General features: G+C 43.2%; 1 protein-coding gene across 3 annotated transcripts in view; it reads left to right on the top strand.

The window, feature by feature from the left end:
- The window catches only part of LOC137371882 (contactin-associated protein-like 5), a 761,481-nt gene that overhangs the window by 491,018 nt on the left and 247,672 nt on the right, over positions 1-22,791 (top strand). For all 3 annotated transcript variants that reach the window (XM_068034863.1, XM_068034865.1, XM_068034866.1), the window contains 2 exons: positions 2,252-2,422; positions 11,599-11,817. In XM_068034863.1, the coding sequence (XP_067890964.1) occupies positions 2,252-2,422; positions 11,599-11,817 (390 nt within the window). The remainder of the gene's footprint in view (positions 1-2,251; positions 2,423-11,598; positions 11,818-22,791) is intronic.

Genomic DNA, 22,791 nt, shown 5'->3' with positions numbered 1-22,791 from the left:
GAGGAATTCCTGCAGTGATGTCCTGGAGCTCAGATGACTGACCTCCAACAACCACAACCGTCTTCCTTTGTGTTAGGTATGACTCCAACCAGCGGAGAGTTTTCCCCCTGATTCCCATTGACTCCAATTTTGCTAGGGCTCCTTGATGCCATACTTGGTCAAATGCTGCCTTGATGTCAAGGGCAGTCACTCTCACCTCACCTCTTGAGTTCAGCTCTTCTTTCGATGCTTGAACCAAGGCTGTGATGATATCAGGAGCTGAGTGGCCCTGGCAGAACCCAAACTGAGCGTCACTGAGCAGGTTATTGCTAAGCAAGTGCTGCTTGATGGTACTGTTGATGACACCTTCCATCACTTTACTGATGATTGAGAATAGACTGATGGGGCGGTAATTGACCAGGTTGGACTTGTCCTGCTTTTTGTGTACAGGACATACCTGGGCAGTTTTCCACATTGCAGGGTAGATGCCAGTGTTGTAGCTGTACTGGAACAGCTTGGCTTGGGGTGAAGCAAGTTCTGGAGCACAGGTCTTCAGTACTATTGCCAGAATACTGTCAGGGCCCATAGCCTTTGCAGTATCCAGTGCCTTCAGTCATTTCTTGATATCACGTATAGTGAATTGAATTAGCTGAAGACTGGCACCTGTGATGCTGGGGACTTGAGGAGGAGTCCGAGATGGATCATCAGCTCGGCACTTCTGGCTGAAGATTGTTGCAAATGCTTCTGCCTTATCTTTCGCACTGATGTGCTGGGCTCCCCCATCATTGAGGATGGGGATATTTCTGGAGCCACCTTCTCCAGTTCGTTGTTTAATTGTCCACCACCATTCACGGCTGGATGTGGCAGGACTGACTCCAGTCGGCCTATATGTGAAGTATTCCAATTTCTACACTTTAACATCCTTACTTTGATGACGTTACAACCCTAAATCTCTGCCCTGCCCTTCCTAAAAATTGTGGCTGTGGATTGGTTGGGCTGAATGGCCTGTTTCTGTGTTGTAATTTCTTTGGTTGTATCAGTCGAAATATTACTGTTGGATATATTATCAGACAAATACCTAATGTGATGAAAATCCATTGGTTGGGAGCATAAAATGGACGTTATCACAATGCCTGGATATTTTATGCTTTGCCTAATATTCAGTTCCATTGACTTCAAGACAACTGAATTTCAGATGGGGCATTTAACAGCTGACCAATAGAATACTGACCGTATTGCTCAGTTTGCTATTTTAGCAGAGGTGTTCATCTATGCAAGCAGGTTAGCATCAATATGTTACCAGGAGACCAAGGAATGACATACAAGCAAATTAAACATTTTTCCACAAATATCAAGAACAATAATGTTTATGCTATGCTAACTATAGCGGTCATTCACCACCCCTCCCTCTCAGAGGGCAGCTTTGCCCACCAGGGGCACGGATCACAGATGGAGCTACCCATTCTTCAGAGATAGGGCTATGACATTCCAACCCCATTTGTCTGCCCTGCCTTCCTTAAGAAGAACTATTGGTCTTCACTAAATCAACTTGCAATGATTAAACCATCTATACCTCTCGATTAGCTAACAACCCCTCCAAGGTGTATATTATGTTGCAATTCAATTACCTGAATCGCCTAGACTTTGAATCAACTCCAGTTATTGATTATCCTCTGTGAACAATTTCAAAAACCTTGGTGATATTTCCTTTCTAAACTATCCAGTTATTGATTGTGCTTTGATAATGTTTATGAACAGAGATCCATTTAGAGCCCAAGGAAGTAGCAATTACAATATTTGCCATTGAACTTACCTCCAGTATAAGCTATTTCTCAATGGTGAGAGTGGACAGACAAAAACCAACACCAACAGTGGTAATTCATATCTGAAAGATTAAAGGGTTTAGTTTCTGCTTTGGGTGCAATTGGGAAATTGCTTGTGTCTTACAATGCAACATTACTTAGAAGGTAATATGTTCATGCCTTAGCATTTGTCTTGAACCCACTACCTTCTGACACACAGACAACAGTTATATCATTCAGCTGAATTGAAATGAGTTCTCAAGGAGCCTCCCTATACCATATGTCAAGGAGTCACCTGGCCCTGTCATTCCACCTCCATCCAAATATATAGGACCGTGAAACACACTTTTTCTGCAAGCCTAAATTGATCACACTGCACACCTTTTGTATAGTTTTGAGGCTCGAGATAGCATGTAAAGTTTTGTTCAACCTCAACTTTTAAAAAACTGTATATTTGTGTGCCCATACAGATAATTACTGGAATGCAGCATCATTTAACTCTAAGTCCTCATATCTCCATTTCCCCACGTTCCATGGTGAGCTAAGTGCGGACATTTCATTTTTCTTCAAAACTACTGCGGCATCTGGTGTTTTCCTGGAGAATCTCGGAATTAAGGACTTCATAAGGATTGAGCTGAACTGTAAGTATCATCTGACAGGAGTGCAAATTGAGAAAGATCTGTAAGCAAGGGATTCACACAGGGGTAATTGCCTGGAACCTCTGGTGCTGTGTACGAAGTCAGCGAAATCCAGTTAATTAGGCAAACCACCAAAGGTAATGAAGTCTTTGCATGCTGAGATGTCATTAAGCAGGATAGCGTGGTGTGTCCAAAATACAAAGTTTATTAAACATTTGGAGGACTGAGTGGTATAGTAAATTAGGCACTGGCTGTCACCCAGGACCTGGCTTCAAATCCAGAGCAATGGAAGAATCCCATGCTTTGCTCATTGCAAGTTTACTTTGAGTTTGAATGGCCTCAATCCAGTTCTTAATGGACTTAACAAGCAATTGCTCTCAGAAAAATGACCACGCTTATCTAGCAGAGCGTGGCCTTCTCAAATTGTTAGAGTTGACTTGCTTGATGCTGACACCAGTTGGCCTGCATACAAAATATTCCAATTTCTAACACTATAACATCCCTAACCTTGATCACAAAATTCACCTAAATATATCAGCTAATATGTGATGTTTCGAGTGCGATCACTATGTTGCTAACATGCACAGCCTAATAACTGGCAGGAGTATAGTCACAGTGGAAATTCTCAATTATTAAACTCGAAGGTGCATCCCAGCTGTACCACTACGTGGCGTGCATACCCATGTCAACAAAGTACAGACTATTTCAGATGCCTCACACTCCAAGAAAGCCTTGCGTCTCGATATTTACCCAACCCCTACCTTCTCCCCACGTACCCACCCTATATACAATGGCAGATGATCTGGAAGATGCGTGTTGGTTGGTTGCGGGGGTGGGGGGGAGGGGGAGGATAGCGCTTAAGAAGTTGCATATGGAAAATGTGTCTCCAACACCCCGGGCACATGTCCACCAGCTTTTTTATGGCAGCAGATACCAGGTTGTCCAAGTGTCCCACTGTGGAGAGACGGGACACTTCATTAACATATTTAAGTGCAATTGGGAACAATTTAAAATTGACTGCTGCTGCATGAGTTTCCTGGGGTTGGGAAACCCAACACTGATAGGGAAGCATTTGCTGTCGGTTCCTCAAGTTAAGTGCCTTTGTCAGCACTCCTCGTGGGCAAGGAGGAGCAGGAGTGTTCCCCTCTGGCCTTCAAGGAAGACCTTGGCCCTCCCAGCCCTAATCGCCAGCCTCCCCCTCCCCAAGTCTTCTGATTGCAGTGACTATCCTTCCTCCCGATTGCTGGGAGCCTTCCATGAGGGTCCCCGACTGCAATCACTTGCTGCTGCTGTTTTTTGATGGCTGCCAGCCTGGATGTCCATTTGGCCTGCTGTTGGCCAGGAAACATAGCCAAAAAATAAGCTCCTGCATTAAGTTCATCTTCTCCTAGATATCGATTTCCTGATCTACCTCATGACTGAAGGTATCCTGGTACCTTACTAACCCCCACAACATTTGCTTCAAGTGGAATCATGTTCTTATTGAACCCAGTGCTAAGTGAGCCCTGAAAACATTGGGAATGATTTCTATGTTATGGAGAGGCCATTGAAAAATGAATGCAGATGTAAGTGGAGAACATAGTAGGCTCAACGGTAATGTTTCCCCTCACCTTCCATTCATTAATTATGCTCAAGCATGAAGATTAGGCAGCTGGATAAGGTATATGAGTGCTTTCCATCCCTTTGGAATCAGAACTCATTCTGACATCCGTGAAGAATGTAACATAAAATGGTAGTCATCAAGCAGGGTAATTTGTAGGTTCTGTCATAACTTCTTTAAAATTTAAACGAATAGTTTTAACTGGGCCATCACACAAAGTGGTTCTGAATCATGAAATAACATGTTGTTACTACTTCCTCATGAGACAGGGGTAAAAAAGTCAGCAAGATAACTTTGAATGAAGAAGACCCCTCAGCCCATTTGGTTTCATCCCTCCAACCCTACCATTCCACCACCCAGCTCTTTCTTAAATCAGCCCAATATCCCGGTCACAACTAGCCTTCCTGTCTTAGTGCCCCAATGGTTGATCACCTGTGTAAAGAAATACTTCCTTGCATCGGTCATAAACCCCAGAAAAAGCTGTAAGTCAGGAAATGAGAGGGAGGGAGGAACTTAGGAAAATTACAATCACCAGGGAAATGGTACTGAGCAAATTGTTGGAGCTGCGAGCAGACAATTCCACGGGTCCTGATAGATTAAATCCTAGAGTCTTAAAAGAAATGGCTAGTGAGATAGTTGATGCTTCAGTCTGTGACCTTTCAGCAGAACCTGAAACGCTAACTCTGCTTATCTCTCCACAGATGCTGTCTGACCTGCTGAGTATTTCCAGCACTTCCTGTTTTTATTTCAGATTTCCAGAATCAGCAGTATTTTGCTTTTATTATATTATTGAGATAGTTGATGCATTAGTTAGAATTTTCCAAAATTCCCTAGATTCGGGGAAGGTTCCATTAGATTGGAAAATAGCCAATGTAACTCCTTTATTCAAAAAGGGAGGGAGACAGAAAGCAGGAAACTACAAGCCAGTTAGCTTAACATCTGTCATACGGAAAATGTGAGAAGCTATTATGAAAGACGTTATAACAGGGCTCTTAAAAATACAAGGTAATCAGGCAGGGTCAACATAGTTTTGTGAAAGAGAAATCAAGTGTAACCAATTTATTGGAGTTCTTTGAAGAAGTAATGTGCTGTGGGTAAAGAGGAATTGGAAGGCATTTGATAAGGTGCCACATCAAAGGTTATTGCAGAAAATAAAAGCTTATGGTGGAGGGGGTAACATATTGGAATGGAAAGAAGATTGGCTAGCTAACAGGAAATGGAGAGTAGGCATAAGCGGGTCAATTTATGGTTGGCAAGATGTAAAGAGTGGTGTGCCACAGGGATCATTGCTGGAGTCTCAACTTTTTACAAGTTATATAAATGACTTGGTTGAAGGGACCGAACGTATGGTTGCTAAATTTGCTGATGACACAAAGATAGGTAGGAAAGTAAGTTGTAAAGAGGACATAAGGAGGCTACAAAGGGATATAGACAGGTTAAGTGAGTGGGCAAATATCTGGAAAATGTGGTATAATGTGGGAAAATATGAAATTGTCCATTTTGGCAGGAAGAATAAAAAAGAAGCATATTATCTAAATGGTGAGAGATTGCAGAGCTCTGAGATGCAGAGGGATCTGAGGTGCCCTAGTGCATGAATCGCAAAAGGTTAGCATGTAGGTACAGTAAATAATTAGGAAAGCTAATCGGGATAAAATCAATAGTTACATGGACAAATGTGAGTTAATTAAGGAAAGCCAGCATGGATTTCTTAATGGAAAATCATGTTTAACTAACTTGCTGGAGTTTTTGAGGAGGTAACAGAGAGGGTTGATGGGGGTAATGCTGCTGATGTGGTGTACATGGACTTTCAAAAGGCATTTGATACAGTGCCACACAACAGACTTGTGAGTAAACTTGTAGCTCATGGAATAAAAGGGACGGTAGCAACATGGATACAAAATTGGCTGAGTGACAGGAAACAAAGAGTAGCAGTTAATGGATGTATTTCAGCATGGAGGAAGGTTTGTAGTGGAGTTCCCCAGGGATCTGTGTTGGGACCCTTGCTTTTCCTGATATATAATAATGACCTAGACCTTGGTGTACAGGGCACAATTTCAAAGTTTGCAGATGATTCGAAACTTGGAAGCAATGTGAACTGTGAGGAGGATAGTGTCGACCTTCAAAAGGAGATAGATAAGTTGGTGGAATGGGCAGACAGGCGGCAGATGAAGTTCAATGCAGAGAAATGTGAAGTGATTCATTTTGGTAGGAAGAACATGGAGAGACAATATAGAATAAAGGGTCCAATTTTAAAGGGGGTGCAGGAGCAGAGGGACTTGGGTGTATATGTGCATAAGTCATTGAAGGTGGCAGGACAGGTTGAGAGAGTGGTCAATAAAGCATGCAGTGTCCTGAGCTTTATTAATAGTGGCATAGCGTACAAGAGCAAGGAAGTTATGTTGAACTTGTATAAGACACTAACTCTGCCTCAGCTGGAGTATTGCATCCAGTTCTGGGCGCTGCACTTTAGCAAAGATTGGTGAGAGTAAAGGCAAGATTCACAAGAATGGTTCCAGGCATGAGGAATTTCAGTTATGAAGATAGATTGTAGAAATTAGGACTGTTTTCCTTGAAGAGAAGGCTGAGAGGTGATTTGATAGATGTATTCAAAATCATGAGGTGTCGCGACAGAGTAGATGGAGAGAAACTGTTCCCACTCGTGAAAGGATTGAGAATGAGAGGGCACAGATTTAAAGTATTTGGTAAGAGAAGCAAAAGTAACATGAGGAAAAACTTTTTCAAGCAGTGAATGGTTAAGGTCTGGAATGCGTTGCCTGAGAACGTGGTGGAGGCAGGTTCAATTCAGTTATATGAAAAGGAAGAATGTGCAGGATTATGGGGAGAAGGCATGGGAATGGAACTGAGGGAATTGCACTTTCGGAAAGCCAGTGCGGACACGATGGGCCGAATGGCCTCCTTCTGCAGTGTAATGATTCTGTAATAGAATGTTATTGTTTATTATGAGGGGAATTGAATACAAAAGTACGGAGGTTATGCGTCAGTTTTACAGGGCATTGGTGAGACCACATCTGGAGTACTGTATACAGTATTGGTCTTCTTATTTAAGGAAGGATGTAAATGCGTTGGAAGCAGTTCAGAGAAGGTTTACTAGACTAATACCTATAATGGGCATGTTGTCTTATGAGGACAGGCTGGACAAGCTCGTCTTATATCCGCTGGAGTTCAGAAGAGTAAGAAATGACTTGATTGAAACATCCTGAGGGGTCTCGACACTGTGAATGTGGAAAGGATGTTTCCTCTTGTGGGAGAATCTAGAACTAGAGTTCACTGTTTGCAAATAAGGGGTCACTCATTTAAGACAGAGATGAGGAAAAAAATTTTCTCTGAGGGTCATGTGACTTTGGAATGCTGTTCCTCAAAAGGTGGCGGAAGCAGAGTTTTTGAATATTTTTAAAGCAGAGGTAGATAAATTCTTGATAAGCAAGGGGCTGAAAGGTTATTGGGGGTAGGTGGGAATGTGGAGCTGATGTTACAGTCAGATCAGCCATGATCTTTTGAATGGCGGAGCAGGCTCAAGGGGCCGAGTGGCCTACTCCTACTCTTGCTCCTAATTCGTACGTTCGTATGTACTTGCCTTGAACCTGGGCGGCCTCAACCTGCTGGCTTAGAGTCTGAAAGCATTGATATTAAATTATCCTGGGAAGTACTGTCATGCAGGCCCTCCACCTGCCAAGAATGAGGCACACATTATTTCGCCACATGAACATTAAAACTTAAAATTGCTGCTGGGAAGAAAAAGGGCCTATCACAAGGAATTGCCAGGCACCTCGCCAGAAAGATCTTTTTTGCATACTAGCAGACAGTGTTGGAACAAAGGAACCAATCCCTGCTTCCCCAACAGACAGAAGATGTGGTCAGACCAGTTTAGTCACATGACTAACTGGCAGTTGGAGTTTTTTGAATTTGAACTTGCCACAGAGTTTTAAAACTCAGAAAATTGTTTGCTTGTGGACTGAAAAGACCTTTCTCCTGTCTGCTCCCATCTCTTTTTCACGGAACTAAAGACCCATTGAAGACACATGAACCAAGAGAGAAAAGTCTCCAACAGTGAACAAGCTTTCAGAAGAATACTGGCTCCCAATGAAAAGCAAGACTGCCTACAAAAGGACTACAGTGAGCTCGAAGCAAAGTAACAAGAAACTCTTCTGATATTGCCTTAAACCTCTCTATTTTTTCTTCTGCTCGTTTCTGTCTTTATTTGCATGTGTGTATTGCGTATGCATGCTAGTGTGGGGTGCAGTGTTTATCCGTAAGCATTGACTGAATTAGAGTTCAAGTTTTAATAAATTTCACTTTTCTTCTTTAAAGCTAAGAAGGCCTGTTTGTGCTTATTTCTTTGCCTTATAATTGGAAAGCGGTGAACATGGATTCACCAAGGGGGAGCTCAAAACACTGTGTGTTAAAAAACAAAACCCTGCTACAAGTCCAGGTGAAGGCCGAAAGAGACCCCAGACACCTATCTCACCTGGTCGTAACAGTACCTTCAGTATCTCCGCAGTCCCCTCTGAGGTTTCTCTCTTTAAGACTCGGTTATTCTAGTCATTTCTCAGAGCTCATTAAACACTAGAGATCAACCTCATTATTCTCTGCGTAACCTATATGATCCCATTGATTCCTTGGTGTTTCAGTGGTCAGAGTTGTATGCAGCACCCCAGGTGCATCACAGTTTCAGCCGTTAAGACAAAATTTAGCTGTCGTTTGAGCCCTCAGTGCTTGATCGTGATATATGTGTGTAGGTGTATTAAAAGGAAGACAGGCAGTGCCCCCACATCGTCAGTATATAGGACAAATAAATGTCATCAATATTTAACAGCAGCTACTACTTAATAGAGCACTTTGTTCCCCTTGGAAAAAAAATTCTCATCATTTCAAGCTGACCTTTCTGAATCAAATCTGGGCACAATATTGTTTGAAATCCCATTTAAAAATATGTTTGATGAAAGCCTATTGCTGCTCTTAAGACTACTGAGGACGTTGATGAGGCTCCCATAAATGACATCTTCAGTCAATATTTTATTGTTGGCTTTGATAACACAATAATGACCACATTCTCTGTCTGAGAAAACTATTTTAACAGCTAAATTGTCGGTTTAAGGATGCCTTATAATAAACTGCTGCTGTTACAATTTCCATATTTCCTGTTATTTTCCTTATGGTCCATTTAAACCTTTTACAACTGGTGCTGTCAGGAACAATAAGTGAAACAAAAGATGTTTCTTAATGTTTTTTTTTATTCGTTCATGGATGTGGACATCGCTGGCTAGGCCAGCATTTATTGCCCATCCCTAATGGCTGTTGAGAAGGTGGGGGTGAGTAGCCCTCTTGAACCGCTGCAGTCATTGGGGTGTAGGTACCTCCACAGTGCTGTTAGGAAGGAAGTTCCAGGATTTTGACCCAGCGACAGTGAAGCAACAGTGATATATTTCCAAGTCAGGATGGTATGCGGCTTAGAGGTGCTGGAGTTCCCATGCATCTGCTGCCTTTGTCCTTCTAGGGGGTAGAGGTCTCGGGTTTAGAAGGTGCTGCCGAAGGAGTCTTGGTGAGTTGCTGCAGTGCATGTATCACAACAGTTTTTTTTAAAAAGAGGTTTCAAAACCTTTAGACTATAGATCTAGCCATTATAGTTGATAAGTGACATCCATAGGCTGAAGTGAAGACCAGCCTCAGTCAATCACTCCACTGTTTGATCTGGTCATTTTATTTTTTGCTTCTTTTAAATATGGGATGAAGCACTTCACGAATATTGCAGAGATCATTCATCATTCCTGTCAGTGGACCTCTGAGTATTGAGAATACATTTTTATAGCTTTCAGATCAGACAAATGTTTTGGGAGAGATAGGTCTCCATCAAAATTTCAGCAGCATCTATGTGGAATCATGAACATTTTAGCATAAAAGGAGAGCATTCAGCTCACAGTGACTCATCGATACTTGCTCCTTATCAGACCTATCTGCTCTATTTGCATTTTCCTTCTCTTTTCCACTACCCTTTCATTATTTTTACAAGCGTTTATCTAAATAAGAAACAGATGCTTGCATTTATATAGCATCCTTCACAACTACAGGATGGCCCAAAGTGTTTTGCAGCTAATGAACATTTTTTTTGAAGTGTAGTCACTGTTGTAATATAGGAAATGCAGACGCCAATTGGCAAACGGCAAGCTCCCAGAAAGAGCAATGTGATAATGACCCATGCAATATGATGTTGACTGAGGGACAAATATTGGCCAGGACACCGTGGAGAAGTTCCCTGCTCTTCTTTGAAACACCTCCAACAGTGCAGCACTCCCTCAACACTACACTGGAGTATCAACCTAGATCCTTGTGCTTAAGTCTCATGAGGGAGAACTTGGACCCACAATGTTATGTCTTGGAGGCACGAGTGCTACCAACTGAGCCATGGCTGACAACTAAAGTTGCTCTTGAAAGATTTGATTGACAAGGCCTCGCAAGCATTGTGTTACATTGTATTTACTAACCTATTGCCCCATTAAATGGAAACATTTCTTCTACCCTCCCTGTTTATGCTTCTGTTAATCATCCGAAATGAATGCCCCTTATCGTCATCAGTATATCTATTGTGTTGAGTGAAATAGATTCTGGATGATAGGCACTTGTCTGTGTGTTTTCACTTCCAATTTTGTTTGCTGTTAATATTTCAAGACTACAATCTGGAAATGAAGTGTATGGTTCGACAAGGAGTTGAATGTGCCAGTTATCCCCACCAATGATAGCTATTTGAAGCTGAGAGGGGTGATTTGATTGAGGTGTTTGAAATTATGAAGGGATGGCACAGGATAGATAGAAACAGACTGTTTCAAGTGATTGACAGGTCTAGAATCAGCGGGTAGTTAAGATTAAATAGAAGAGATTTAAGAGAGACAGCAGAAATTTTTTTGACACGGGTTTACGAGGCTGTGAAATATACCACTGGATTAGTGAGTGAAGCATAGAGACCACATTAACATTGAAGAATGGTTCAGATGGTACTTAAGGAAATGAGAATGCAAGGATATAGGAACAAGGCAGGCACATGAAATTGAGACTACTGCTCACGTAGAAGATGAACACCAACACTTACTGGTTGGGCCGAACGGCTGTCCTTATTCCGTCTGGCGTGTATGTAACGCAAATCCCACGCCAATGTGGTTGACTCTTAACTGCCCTCGGTCATCAGGGCAACCAGCAATGCCCACATCACGAGAACAAATAAAAACAAAATGAATGATAACTTGAGAGAGCTATCAAAGGGTGGTCAGAACTCATGGAACCCATATCCCAACATCAGTCAGCACCTTCAGGTGAAAATGGTAAAGGAAAAACATACTTAAAAAAGCATAACTTGTCTGATAGCAGAAATCTGTTTTGGCAGATAGTGTAGGCTAGTGAAAGGGATTTAAAGAACTCACTGTCTTTTTGTTTTGCTCATCAAGTCTTGCATAGTCAAAAGCACAATTGACATTTGAATGGAAATTAATCTGCCATGTCGATGAATTCGAAAACATCGCTGTACAGCTAAATGACACTCACGTCGTTGTGTTACATGTGGCTTTTGCAGCTCCAGTGGAAGTCCTCTTCTCATTCGACGTGGGGAATGGCCCTTTCGTGGTTGCTGTACAATCACCCTCACAGCTGAATGACAATCAGTGGCATTATGTTGAGGCAGAGCGCAATATCAAAGCAGCGTCCCTTCGAGTGGATCACCTGCCACGAACAGCTCGAGAGACGCCAGCTGATGGACACATCCATTTACAACTCAACAGCCAGCTATTTGTAGGTAGGAGCATACTGTTCTGCAAAAGGGTCTATTAATCTGTCATCAATACTTTGAATGATTACCCCTTTCATTTTCTTTCTCACTTGACTGCCTACATTAATGGTACACAAACCAGGAAAGGTCCACATTGCAAAGATCCCATTTTCTGGTGCGATGCAAAGCAATTTTGCTCATTTCCCATCAAGGTCGCTAGCATTTTGTGAGTGGGGCCTGTCAAAGTTTATAATTGCCTAGCGAGAAAACCTATCTATTGAAAACATTTGATTATTTGATTAAGAGTGAATATTACTAGTGGTAGTTTTAACAATTTCACATCGGCAAACTGGACAAATTATTTTTGTTACTTCCTATAAGTAAGGTCACCAATAATGTGATATTCAGTGCCTTTATCACCACAGAATGGAAGGTGCAGCTCTTTAAATTTTGAAGCCTGAAGCTTGCTCAGTGCCACGTGTAAAAAGTGCATGATAATACAACCAGAAGTGCCTATTTCAAACCAATCATGTGCTCGGCTTCCAAGGGAATGGAAAGTGTTTCCATGACTACTAGGCTTCATAATACATTTGTCTGAGCAAAACTCCTGATATTTTTGCCATGTAAAAAATGAGTGCTACATCAGAAGCCACTCCCCTCAACGATAATCTTTGGTCACTCTTCCCTTTGGAGTAGGGCTGATGTTTGAAGGCGTATTGCTATTTTGCGTATTTCTTTGTTACTATCTGTCATTCACTGTTTCTGGGCTATATTACTGTTATAGAAGGAAGTTATTGAAACTCAGTGAAGCATTACTGATGTGGCCATATGGACCTCGACTTGAATAACACTCCCTCAGAAAGTAGAAGTTGTGTTATTCAGGTAGGGACCCAAATTGCTCATCAATGTACAGCTGGTCTGTGAGCATACTGATTGAGTTATGCACCTTAATGGCTGATACCATGACAATTGAAAGATTCATTCATTTTATGGCAATTTATTATTTCACCATTATTTGAAGGGCCATGAAAAGTAAATGAATGACGGCAGGGGGACCTGGGCTTTCCACCTGGCTGCTTACCCCCCTCAGAAAATAAAGAGGTAAAGAGCACTTTGAACAAGATGCTGCTGTTAACAGGGCAAATACTGGCATCCTTAAGTAAAGGTTCAGATTGCTGGACCAATCAGGAGGAATTCTGCAGTGCAGCCACCTTTTCACGTCCATGACAAAAGCAGCAGCAACCCTTCAAAAACTGCTGCCCCTGAAGCCCTACTCCAAAGGGAAGAGTGACCATAATATGATAGAATTTTACTTTAAGTTTGAAAGTAATGTAGTTCAATCTGAAACTAGGGTTTTAAATATAAACAAAGGAAATTACAAAGGTATAAAGGGTTAGTGGGCTGTGGTAAATTGGGAAACTACATTAAAAGCTATGATGGTAGACAGGCACTGCCTGGCATTTAAAGAATTGATACATGTTTTTATTCATTCATGGGATGTGGGCATCGCTGGCCAGGTCAGCATTTATTGCCCATCCCTAATGGCCCTTCAAAAGATGGTGGTGAGCTGTCTTTTTGAACCGCTGCAGTCCGTGTGGGGTAGGTACACCCACAGTGCTATTAGAAAGGGAGTACCAGGATTTTGACCCAGCGCCAGTGAAGGAACAGCGATATAGTTCCAAGTCAGGATGGTGTGTGGCTTGGAGGGGAATTTGCAGGTGGTGGTGTTCCCGAACATTTTATGCCCTTGTCCTTCTAGTTGGTAGAGGTCTCGGGTTTGGAAGGTGCTGTCAAAGGAGATTTGGTGCATTGCTGCAGTACATCTTGTAGATGGTACACACTGCTGCCACTGTGCGTTGGTGGTAGAGGGAATGAATGTTTGTGGATGGGGTGCTAATCAAGTGGACTGCTTTGTCCTGGATGGTGTCAAGCTTCTTGAGTGTTGTTGCAGCTGCACCCATCCAGGCAAGTGGAGAGTATTCCATCACACTCCTTACTTGTGCCTTGTAGATGGTGGACAGGCTTTGGGGAGTCAGGAGGTGATTTACTCGCTGCAGGATTCCTAGCCTCTGACCTGCTGTTGTAGCCACAGTATTTATATGGCTACTCCAGTTCAGTTTCTGGTCAATGGTAACCCCTAGGATGTTGATACTGGGGGATTCAGTGATGGTAATGCCACTGAATGTCAATGGGAGATGGTAAGATTCTCTCTTGTTGGAGATGATAATTGCCTGGCACCTGTGTGGCGCAAATGTTGCTTGCCATTTATCAGCCTAAGCCTGGATATTGTCCAAGTCTTGTTGCATTTCTACACGTACTGCTTCAGTATCTGAGGAGTTGCAAATGGTGCTCAACATTGTGCAATCATCAGCGAACATCCCCACTTCTGACCTTATGATTGAAGGAAGGTCATTGATGAAGCAGCTAAAGATGGTTGGGCCTCGGACACTACCCTGAGGAACTCCTGAAGTGATGTCCTGGAGCTCAGATGATTGACCTCCAACAACCACAACCATCTGCCTTTGTTCGAGGTATGACTCCAACCAGTGGAGAGTTTTCCCCCTGATTCCCATTGACTCCAGTTTTGCTGGGGCTCCTTGATGTCATACTCGGTCAAATGCTGCCTTGATGTCAAGGGCAGTCACTCTCACCTCACCTCTTGAGTTCAGCTCTTCTTTCCATGTTTGAACCAAGGCTGTAATGAGGTCAGCAGCTGAGTGGCCTTGGCGGAACCCAAACTGAGCGTCACTGAGCAGGTTATTGCTAAGTAAATGTTGCTTGATGGCACTGTTGATGATACCTTCCATCACTTTACTGATGATTGAGAGCAGGCTAATGGGGCGGTTATTGGCCGGGTTGGACTTGTCCTGCTTTTTGTGAACAGGACATTTATTTATTTATTTATTTTTATTTATTTTGAGATACAGCACTAAAACAGGCCCTTCAGCCCACCGAGTCTGTGCCGACCAACAACCACCCATTTACACTAATCCTATACTAATCCCATATTCCCTACCACCTACCTACATTAGGGGCAATTTACAATAGCCAATTTACCTATCAGCCTGCAAGTTTTTGGCTGTGGGAAGAAACCGGAGCACCCGGCAGAAACCCACGCGGTCACAGGGAGAACTTGCAAACTCCGCACAGGCAGTACCCAGAACTGAACCCAGGTGCTAACCACTGTGCCGCCCATACCTGGGCAATTTTACTCATTGTAGGGCAGATGCCAGATTGTAGCTGTACTGGAACAACTTGGCTAGGGGCGCGGCAAGTTCTGGAGCACAGGTCTTGAGTTCTGTTGCCGGACTATTGTCAGGGCCCATAGTCTTTGCAGTATCCAGTGCCTTCAGTCGTTTCTTGATATCACGCGGAGTGAATCAAATTGGCTGAAGTCTGGCATCTGTGATGCTGGGGACATCAGGAGGAGGCCGAGGTGGATCATTAATTCGGCACTTCTGGCTGAAGATTGTTGTAAATGCTTCAGCCTTATCTTTCGCACTGATGTGCTGGGCTCCCCCACCACTGAGGATGGGGATATTTGTGGAGCCTCCTCCTCCAGTTAGTTGTTTAATTGTCCACCACCATTCATGGCTGGATGTGGCAGGACTGCAGAGCTTAGATCTGATCTGTTGGCTATGGGATGGCTTAGCTCTGTCTATCGCATGCTGCTTACACAGTTTGGCACGTAGATAGTCCTGTGTTGTAGCTTCACCAGGTTGACACACATTTTGAGGTATGTCTGGTATTGCTCCTGGCATTTTCACCTGCACTCTTCATTGAACCTGGGTTAGTCTGTGGCTTGATGGTAATGGTAAAGTGGGGGATATGCCGGGCCATGAGGTTATAGATTGTGGCTTAGTACAATTCTGCTGCTGTTGATGGCCCACAGTCCTTCATAGATGCCCAGTTTTGCATTGCTAGATCTGTTTGAAATCTATCCCATTTAGTGCGGTGGTAGTATCACACAACATGATGGAGGGTATCCTCAATGTGAAGGTGGGACTTTGTCTCCACAAGGACTGTGCAGTGGTCACTCCTACCAATACTGTCATGGACAGATGCATCTGCGGCAGGCAGATTGGTGAGGACGAGATCAAGTATGTTTTTCCCTCTTGTTGGTTCCCTCACCACCTGACGCATACCCAGTCTAGCAGCTATATCCTTTAGGACTCGACCTGTAGCGGTGCTATCGAGCCAATCTTGGTGATGGACATTGAAGTCCCCACCCAGAGTACATTCTGTGCCATTGCCACCCTCAGTACTTCCTCCAAGTGCTGTTAGACATGGAGGAGTACCTACTCATCAGCTGAGGGAGGGCAGTAGGTGGCAATCAGCAGGAGGTTTCCTTGCCCATGTTTGACCTGATTCCATGAGGTCCGGAGTCGATGTTGAGGACACCAAGGGCAGCTCCCTCTCGTGTATGCCATTGTGCCACCACTTCTGCTGGGTCTGTCCTGCTGGTGGGACAAGACATACCCGGGGATGGTGATGGCAGTGTCTGGGACATTGTCTGTCAGGTATGATTCCGTGAGTATGACTATGTCAGGCTGTTGCTTGACTAGTTTGTGGGACAGCTCTCCCAACTTTGGCACAAGCCCCCAGATGTTAATAAGGAGGACTTTGCAGGGTTGACAGGGCTGGGTTTGCCGTTGTCGTTTCCAGAGCCTAGGCCGATGCCAGGTGGTCCGTCCAGTTTCATTCTTTTTTATTGACTTTGAAGTGGTTAGATACAACTGAGTGGCTTGCTAGGCCATTTCAGAGGGCATGTAAGAGTCAACCACATTGCTGTGGGTCTGGAGTCACATGTAGGCCAGACCAGGTAAGGACAGCAGATTTCCTTCCCTAAAGGACATTAGTGAACCAGATGGGTTTTTACAACAATCGACACTGGTTTCATGACCTTCATTAGGCTAGCTCTTGAACTCCAGATTTATTAAATGAATTCAAATTCTACTTTCTGCTGTGGTGGGATTTGAACCCATGTCCCCAGAGCAATACCCTGGGTCTCTGGGTTACTAGTGCAGTGACCATACCACTACGCCACCCCCACATGGTTTACAACAAATATGCATTCCTTTGAGGAACAAAAACCCAACAGTAAAAGTGATCCAACTATGGCTAACAAAAAAAGTTAAATAATGCATTAGATCAAAGAAAGAGGTTAATCAAGTCGCCAAAAAGCTAGTAAGCCCGAGGATTGGGAGGATTTTAGAATTCAGCAAAGGTGGACCAAGAAACTGATAAAGAAAGGGAAAATAGAATATGAAAGTAAATTAGCAACAAACATAAAAATGGACTGTAAAAGTCATTGAGTATGTTCAAGACAGAGGTCGATAGATTTCTAGTTATTAAAGATATCAAGGGAGATTTATGGAGGAAGTGCAGGAAAATGGTGTTGAGGTAGAAGATCAATCATGGTCTGGTTGAATGGCAAAGCAGACTCGAGGGGCCAAATGGCCTACTCCTGCTCCTATTTCCTATGTTCCTCTGATCCCTTCTGATGTGCACTCAGAGCATCATGCTGAAATGTTGAGGATTTTAGCATGAGATCAGCTCTATTACAGTATGTTATTTTGTGTAAAAGTGTTTAACTGAATATATTTCATATTAGAACATAGCAACATAAAAAATAAGAGCTGGAGTAGTCCATAAGGTCCCTCAAGTCTGCTCTGTCATTCAGTAAGATCTTGGCTGATCTTTGACCTCAATTGCACTTTCCTGCCTGATCCCCCTTGATTCTACTAAATACACTGATCTCAGTCTTGGATCTGGTCAATGACTGAGCATCCACAGACCTCTCGGGTAGCAAATTTCAAAGATTCGCAACCCTTTGAGTGCAGAAATTTCTCCTCATCACAGTCTCAAATGATCAATTCCTTAAGTTGAGAATATGCCCCCTAGTTCCAGACTCCCTAGCCATGGCAAACAACCTCTCAGTGCCTGTCCTGTCAAAACCCCTCAGAATTTTAGAAGTTTCAATGATATCACCTCTCAACCTTCTAAACTTCAGAAAGTGTCGGACCAACTACTCAACCTTTCTTCATAGGACAACTCTCTCACACCAGTAACCAATGTAGTGAACCTTTGCTGTACCACTGTACAGCATCCAAGGCAAATATATCCTTCCTCAGATATGGAGACCAAAACTGTGCACTGTACTCTAGGTGTGGTCTTACTAAAACCCTGGACAATTGGAGCAAGACTTCTTTACTCTTGTACTCCAGTACTCCAGCCCCCTTGCAATATTGGCCAACACCCTTGCAATAAAGGCCAGCATGTCAATTGCCTTCTTAATTGCTTGCTGTATCTGCATGCTAATTTTCTGTGTTTCATACCCACTATCAGCCGCTATTGCCACTGTGAGTTTTCCCCAGTGCAGCAAACGTTATAGTTTAGTTTGGTTTAGAGATACAGCACTGAAACAGGCTCTTCGGCCCACCGAGTCTGTGCCGACCATCAACCACCCATTTATACTAATCCTACACTAATCCCATATTCCTACCAAACATCCCCACCTGTCCCTATATTTCCCTACCACCTACCTATACCAGGGGCAATTTATAAAGGCCAATTTACCTACCAATCTGCAAGTCTTTGGGGGGAGTCCGGGAGGAAACCAGAGCACCCGGAGGAAACCCACGCAGACACAGGGAGAACTTGTAAACTCCACACAGGCAGTACCCAGAATTGAACCCGGGTCGCTGGAGCTGTGAGGCTGCGGTTCTAACCACTGCGCCACTGTGCCGCCCGGAATATAAAACCATGACTTAAGCATATGCATTGTAACATCTGTGTTTCCTCTTAAGAACAGTATAGCAGATGTTGCTTGGCAGATTAAATGTATATGGTTAGACCTCTGATCGAGTACTGTGTCCAATTCTGGCCTCCACACTTTAGAAAGGATGTCAAGGCCCTTGAAGAGGAGATATACTAGAATGCTACCAGAGATGAAGCGGTTTCAGTTTTGGGGAGAGACGAAAGAGCTGGATTGTTCTCCTTAGAGCAGAAAAAGGTAAGGGGAGATTTAATGAGGTGTTCAAATTATGAGGGATTTTGATAGAGTAGAAAGGGAGGAATTGTTTCCATTGGCAAGAGAGTCAGTATCTAGAGAACACAGATTTAAAACAATTGGTAGAAAAGCTGGTGGGGAGCTGAGGAGAATTTTGTTTTACTCAGCGAGTTGTTTTGATCAGGAATGCGCTGCATGAAAGGGTGGTGGAAGCAGATTCAGTACTAACTTGCAACACATGTTTTGATCTCTACTTAAAAAGGAAACATTTTCAGAGCTAATGGGAAAAATCAGACGAGTCAGATGAATTGGATAGCTCTTTCAGAGAGCCAGCACATTCGTGATGGGTTGAATGGTCTCTTTCTGTGTTAAAACCTTTATTGGTTCTTCAGGCTCAGTTGAGAAATGCACTGACTACTTTGTGAAGCTAAGACATAAAATCCAGGAAGCTTCCAGCTTTGATCCTTGGTCCCTGCTGAGTTAATTGATCTAAGGCAGTAGAGCCTTGTAGTTACCTTCAACACGTTTAAGTAAAGAAGAGGAAAAGCCAGTCAGGGTATTCAGTCCAATGAGCCCTCCTGATGTGTGTGTGGATATAACTGAGCTTGCACATGAAGAATGGCCATTTGGATGTAGTACTAGACACGAGCAGAAACACACATAGCCACGCTTCTGCATAAACCAGTGCTCTCAGGAGAGCAACTGAGAAAACAGAAATAGAGAAAAATAGCAGAAAAAGTAAAAGAAAGAAGAAGAAATAAAAAGAAGTGTTGAGTACAAAATCAGGGAAGTTATGCTGAACCTTTATAAAGCTCTGGTTAGGCCACAATCAGAGTATTGCATACAGTTCTGGTCACCATACTTTAGGAAGGATGTGAGGGTCCTTGAGAGGGTGCAGAGCAGATTTACCAGAATGGTTCCAGGGATGGAGGACTTTAACTATCAGGTTAGGTTGGAGAAGCTGGGGTTGTTCTCCTTGGCGCAAAGGAGATTGAGGGGAGATTTGATAGAGGTGTACAAGATTATGACAGGTTATGATAAGGTAGAGCTGTTCCCACTTGCTCATGGTACAAGGTCTAAGGGAAACATCATTAAGGTTTTGTACACAACATGCAGGGGAATGTGAAGAAGCACTCTTTTATGCAGCAAGTGGTAATGACCTGGAATTCGCTACCTACGAGGGTGGTGAGAGTGCAGATGATGAATGATTTCAAAAGAAAATTGAATGGACACTTGAGGGAAAAAAACTTACAGGGCTAGGGGGAATAGTGCGGGGGAAGGGAACTGATTGAATTGCTCTACACAGTCGGCATGGACTCGATGGAGCTAATGGCCTCCTTCTGTGCTGTAATGACTGTATGGGCTGAATTTGATGTGTCACCTAGGGTCGGGAACAGAGGTGACGGCGGGGCAGGGGGGGGGGGGGGGGGCCTTAAAACTGCGTGAGAAGGCCTTTCCAACATCTTCTAATTTAGTCCAGGGCAGGGAAGGCCAGCACGGCCTTCCCATTCAGAGGCCAATTGAGGCATTAATTGGCCACTTAAGGGTCTCTTCCCACCATCACTGGCATTTTACCAGCATGTGAGGAGGCTGCCCCGTAACTCAAGGTGGCCTCCGTGTGGACTTGGGGAAGGGGGAGGGATCCCCTCCTCCGTGGACAACCTGAGGCCCATGGAGGGTCCCTGATGGCAAAGACGGACCCTGTGGCATCATTCATCCCCTGAATTCAGGAACCCACACTACCATTCCCCCCCCCACCCTCCCCTCACCTTGCCAGGGCTTGCCTCAGTGGCCCCGATGAGCTGGCCCCACTTACCTTCAGTTCAGACTCCACTGCCGCTCTTTTACAAGTGCCTGTTGCAGTTCCAGCAGTGGCCGCTGCTCCCGATGCCACTGCTGGGCTGCCGACCCTCTGATTGGCTGGTTAGTGTTAGTGTACTGCACCATCCAACACACCCATCTACCAGGATAGAAGTCTCATCTATCCCATTTAGGACTGGCCAGTCTAGCTTTTAAATGATCTATCTAGGCATTTCTAAGATGTGAACCAGACACTAAAGAGACAGTTATTTTGCAAATAAGACACATTTTATTCTATGTTTCATGATGTGGATGTTAGTTATTTGGATTTCCAATTTAATTATTGACAGCTCTCGAGGCAATGCTTTGTTGCATCCCTGGATAATGCTAGTCTACAAATAAATATAGGGCAGGATGATTCAATCTGTATAAAGTGAGACACTCAATCCACTTAAGGGAGCGAATGGCATAAGTGAACCACACAAGGTGTCTATGGTAAACTTGCTTTTGTAACAGCTTGTCATGCTGGATCATCCTTAGAGAATGCTTTGATGAAATAAAAGATAAAACAGTTTAGTGATATGCAGTGTATGTGGTTTAAGCAGATTGTCAAAAAGCATTTGATGAGATAACACATAAGAGGCTCACAACAAAGGTACTGACACAGGGAATTAAGGGTACTATGGCCAAGTGGATAGGAAGATAAATAAAGAGCAGGAAGCAAAGAATGTGGATAATAGGAAGGTTACCTGATTGGAACGATATGGTCCATGGTGTTGCACTTGTGTCAGTCTGCTCTTTTTTGTTATTTAAATAAATGAATTGGACATGGGAATTGAGGGAGCAGTAACAAAATTTGTTGGTGCTACCAAATTGAGAGGCAGAGAGAGACACTTATGACAAAGATTGTGAAAGAGCACAAGAGGTAATAGATCTGGTAGAAAGTTCAGCAGATCAGGGTAATGTAGAGAAATGTGAAGTAATACATTTTGGAAGAAAGACAATGACAGTAAATACACCTTGAATGGTAGAGAAACAGACAGCCCTTGGTGTGCAATACACAGGTCATTACAGATAGCAGGGCAAGTGGATAAATCCATAAAAAGACAAACAGAATTCTTTCATTTGTACCTAGAGGAATAGAATTAAAAGGCACAAAGACTGTTCAACCTAAAGAAGATCTTATGTTACAACAATGACTACACTTTTTTTTAAAAAGTAACCTCAATTGGCTGTAAAAGCATTTTGGGATATCCTGAGGTCGTGAACAATGACCTTGAAGAACAAGATTCTCCTCCTTTCTTGGCTACTTTGCAGTATTATGCACAGTTCTGGATTCAGTGGTATTAGCTGGGATGAGGGGTTACAGGTGCGAAAAGAAACCTAAGAAATTGGAATTTCTTGTTCTGTGGGGCTGAGAGGCTTGAGGGAGACCTCATAGAGATCTTTAAGAATTGTGAAGGGTAATGACAGGGTAAACAAATGCAAAACAATAATGAGAGAGCACAAATTTAGGAAAACCATAAGAAATAAAAGGTAAGATAGAAAAGTTTCTTCACTCAGCAGGTGCATAGAGTATGGAATCTCTGCCCCAAAATGTGGCTGAGCAGAATCCATAAATAATTTTAATGAAGAATTAGCTAGTTGCTTGTAAAACAAAGCTGTTAAAGGATATGTGGAGCAAGCAAGAGTGGAACTAGACTAGGGAGAATAAGATGAAATATAAATTTGAGGGCCTGAATTCCTTGTTTCTGTGACCTTTCATTCTCCAAGAGAAGGGAGGACTCCTGCATAATATCAAAAGGAAGCCGATAATGAATTTAATACCCCATGAACATCATTTTTTTAAAACTGAAAAGAGATAAACAAGTGCTGGATGATAAATTAAATTGTCTCCAGCATGTATTGAAAAGACATCAGAAAGACACAGGGAAGTAAGAACAGCTCAGTCAGACAGCATGAATTGTATATGCTAAACTGAAGGTTAAATGGTTGAAAGGGCTTCTGACATTCAGTACTCTTCTTAGAGTGAAAATTGCTTGACTTTATTCCTAGTCTTCTGTCTAAGGTCACTATGAATTGCACAACAGCAGGCTATGACAACTCTCCATCTGATTTGCCTCCCCCATATTGGGAGGCCATTGGCTTCTGCTTGTTGTTTCTTACATAGGAGCAGGAGTTGGCACCAA

Source organism: Heterodontus francisci, chromosome 7 (genome assembly GCF_036365525.1).
Source record: "Heterodontus francisci isolate sHetFra1 chromosome 7, sHetFra1.hap1, whole genome shotgun sequence".
Lineage (NCBI taxonomy): Eukaryota > Metazoa > Chordata > Chondrichthyes > Heterodontiformes > Heterodontidae > Heterodontus > Heterodontus francisci.
Note: the sequence above shows the minus strand (reverse complement) of the source record. Positions and strands in the feature narration are given on the sequence as shown.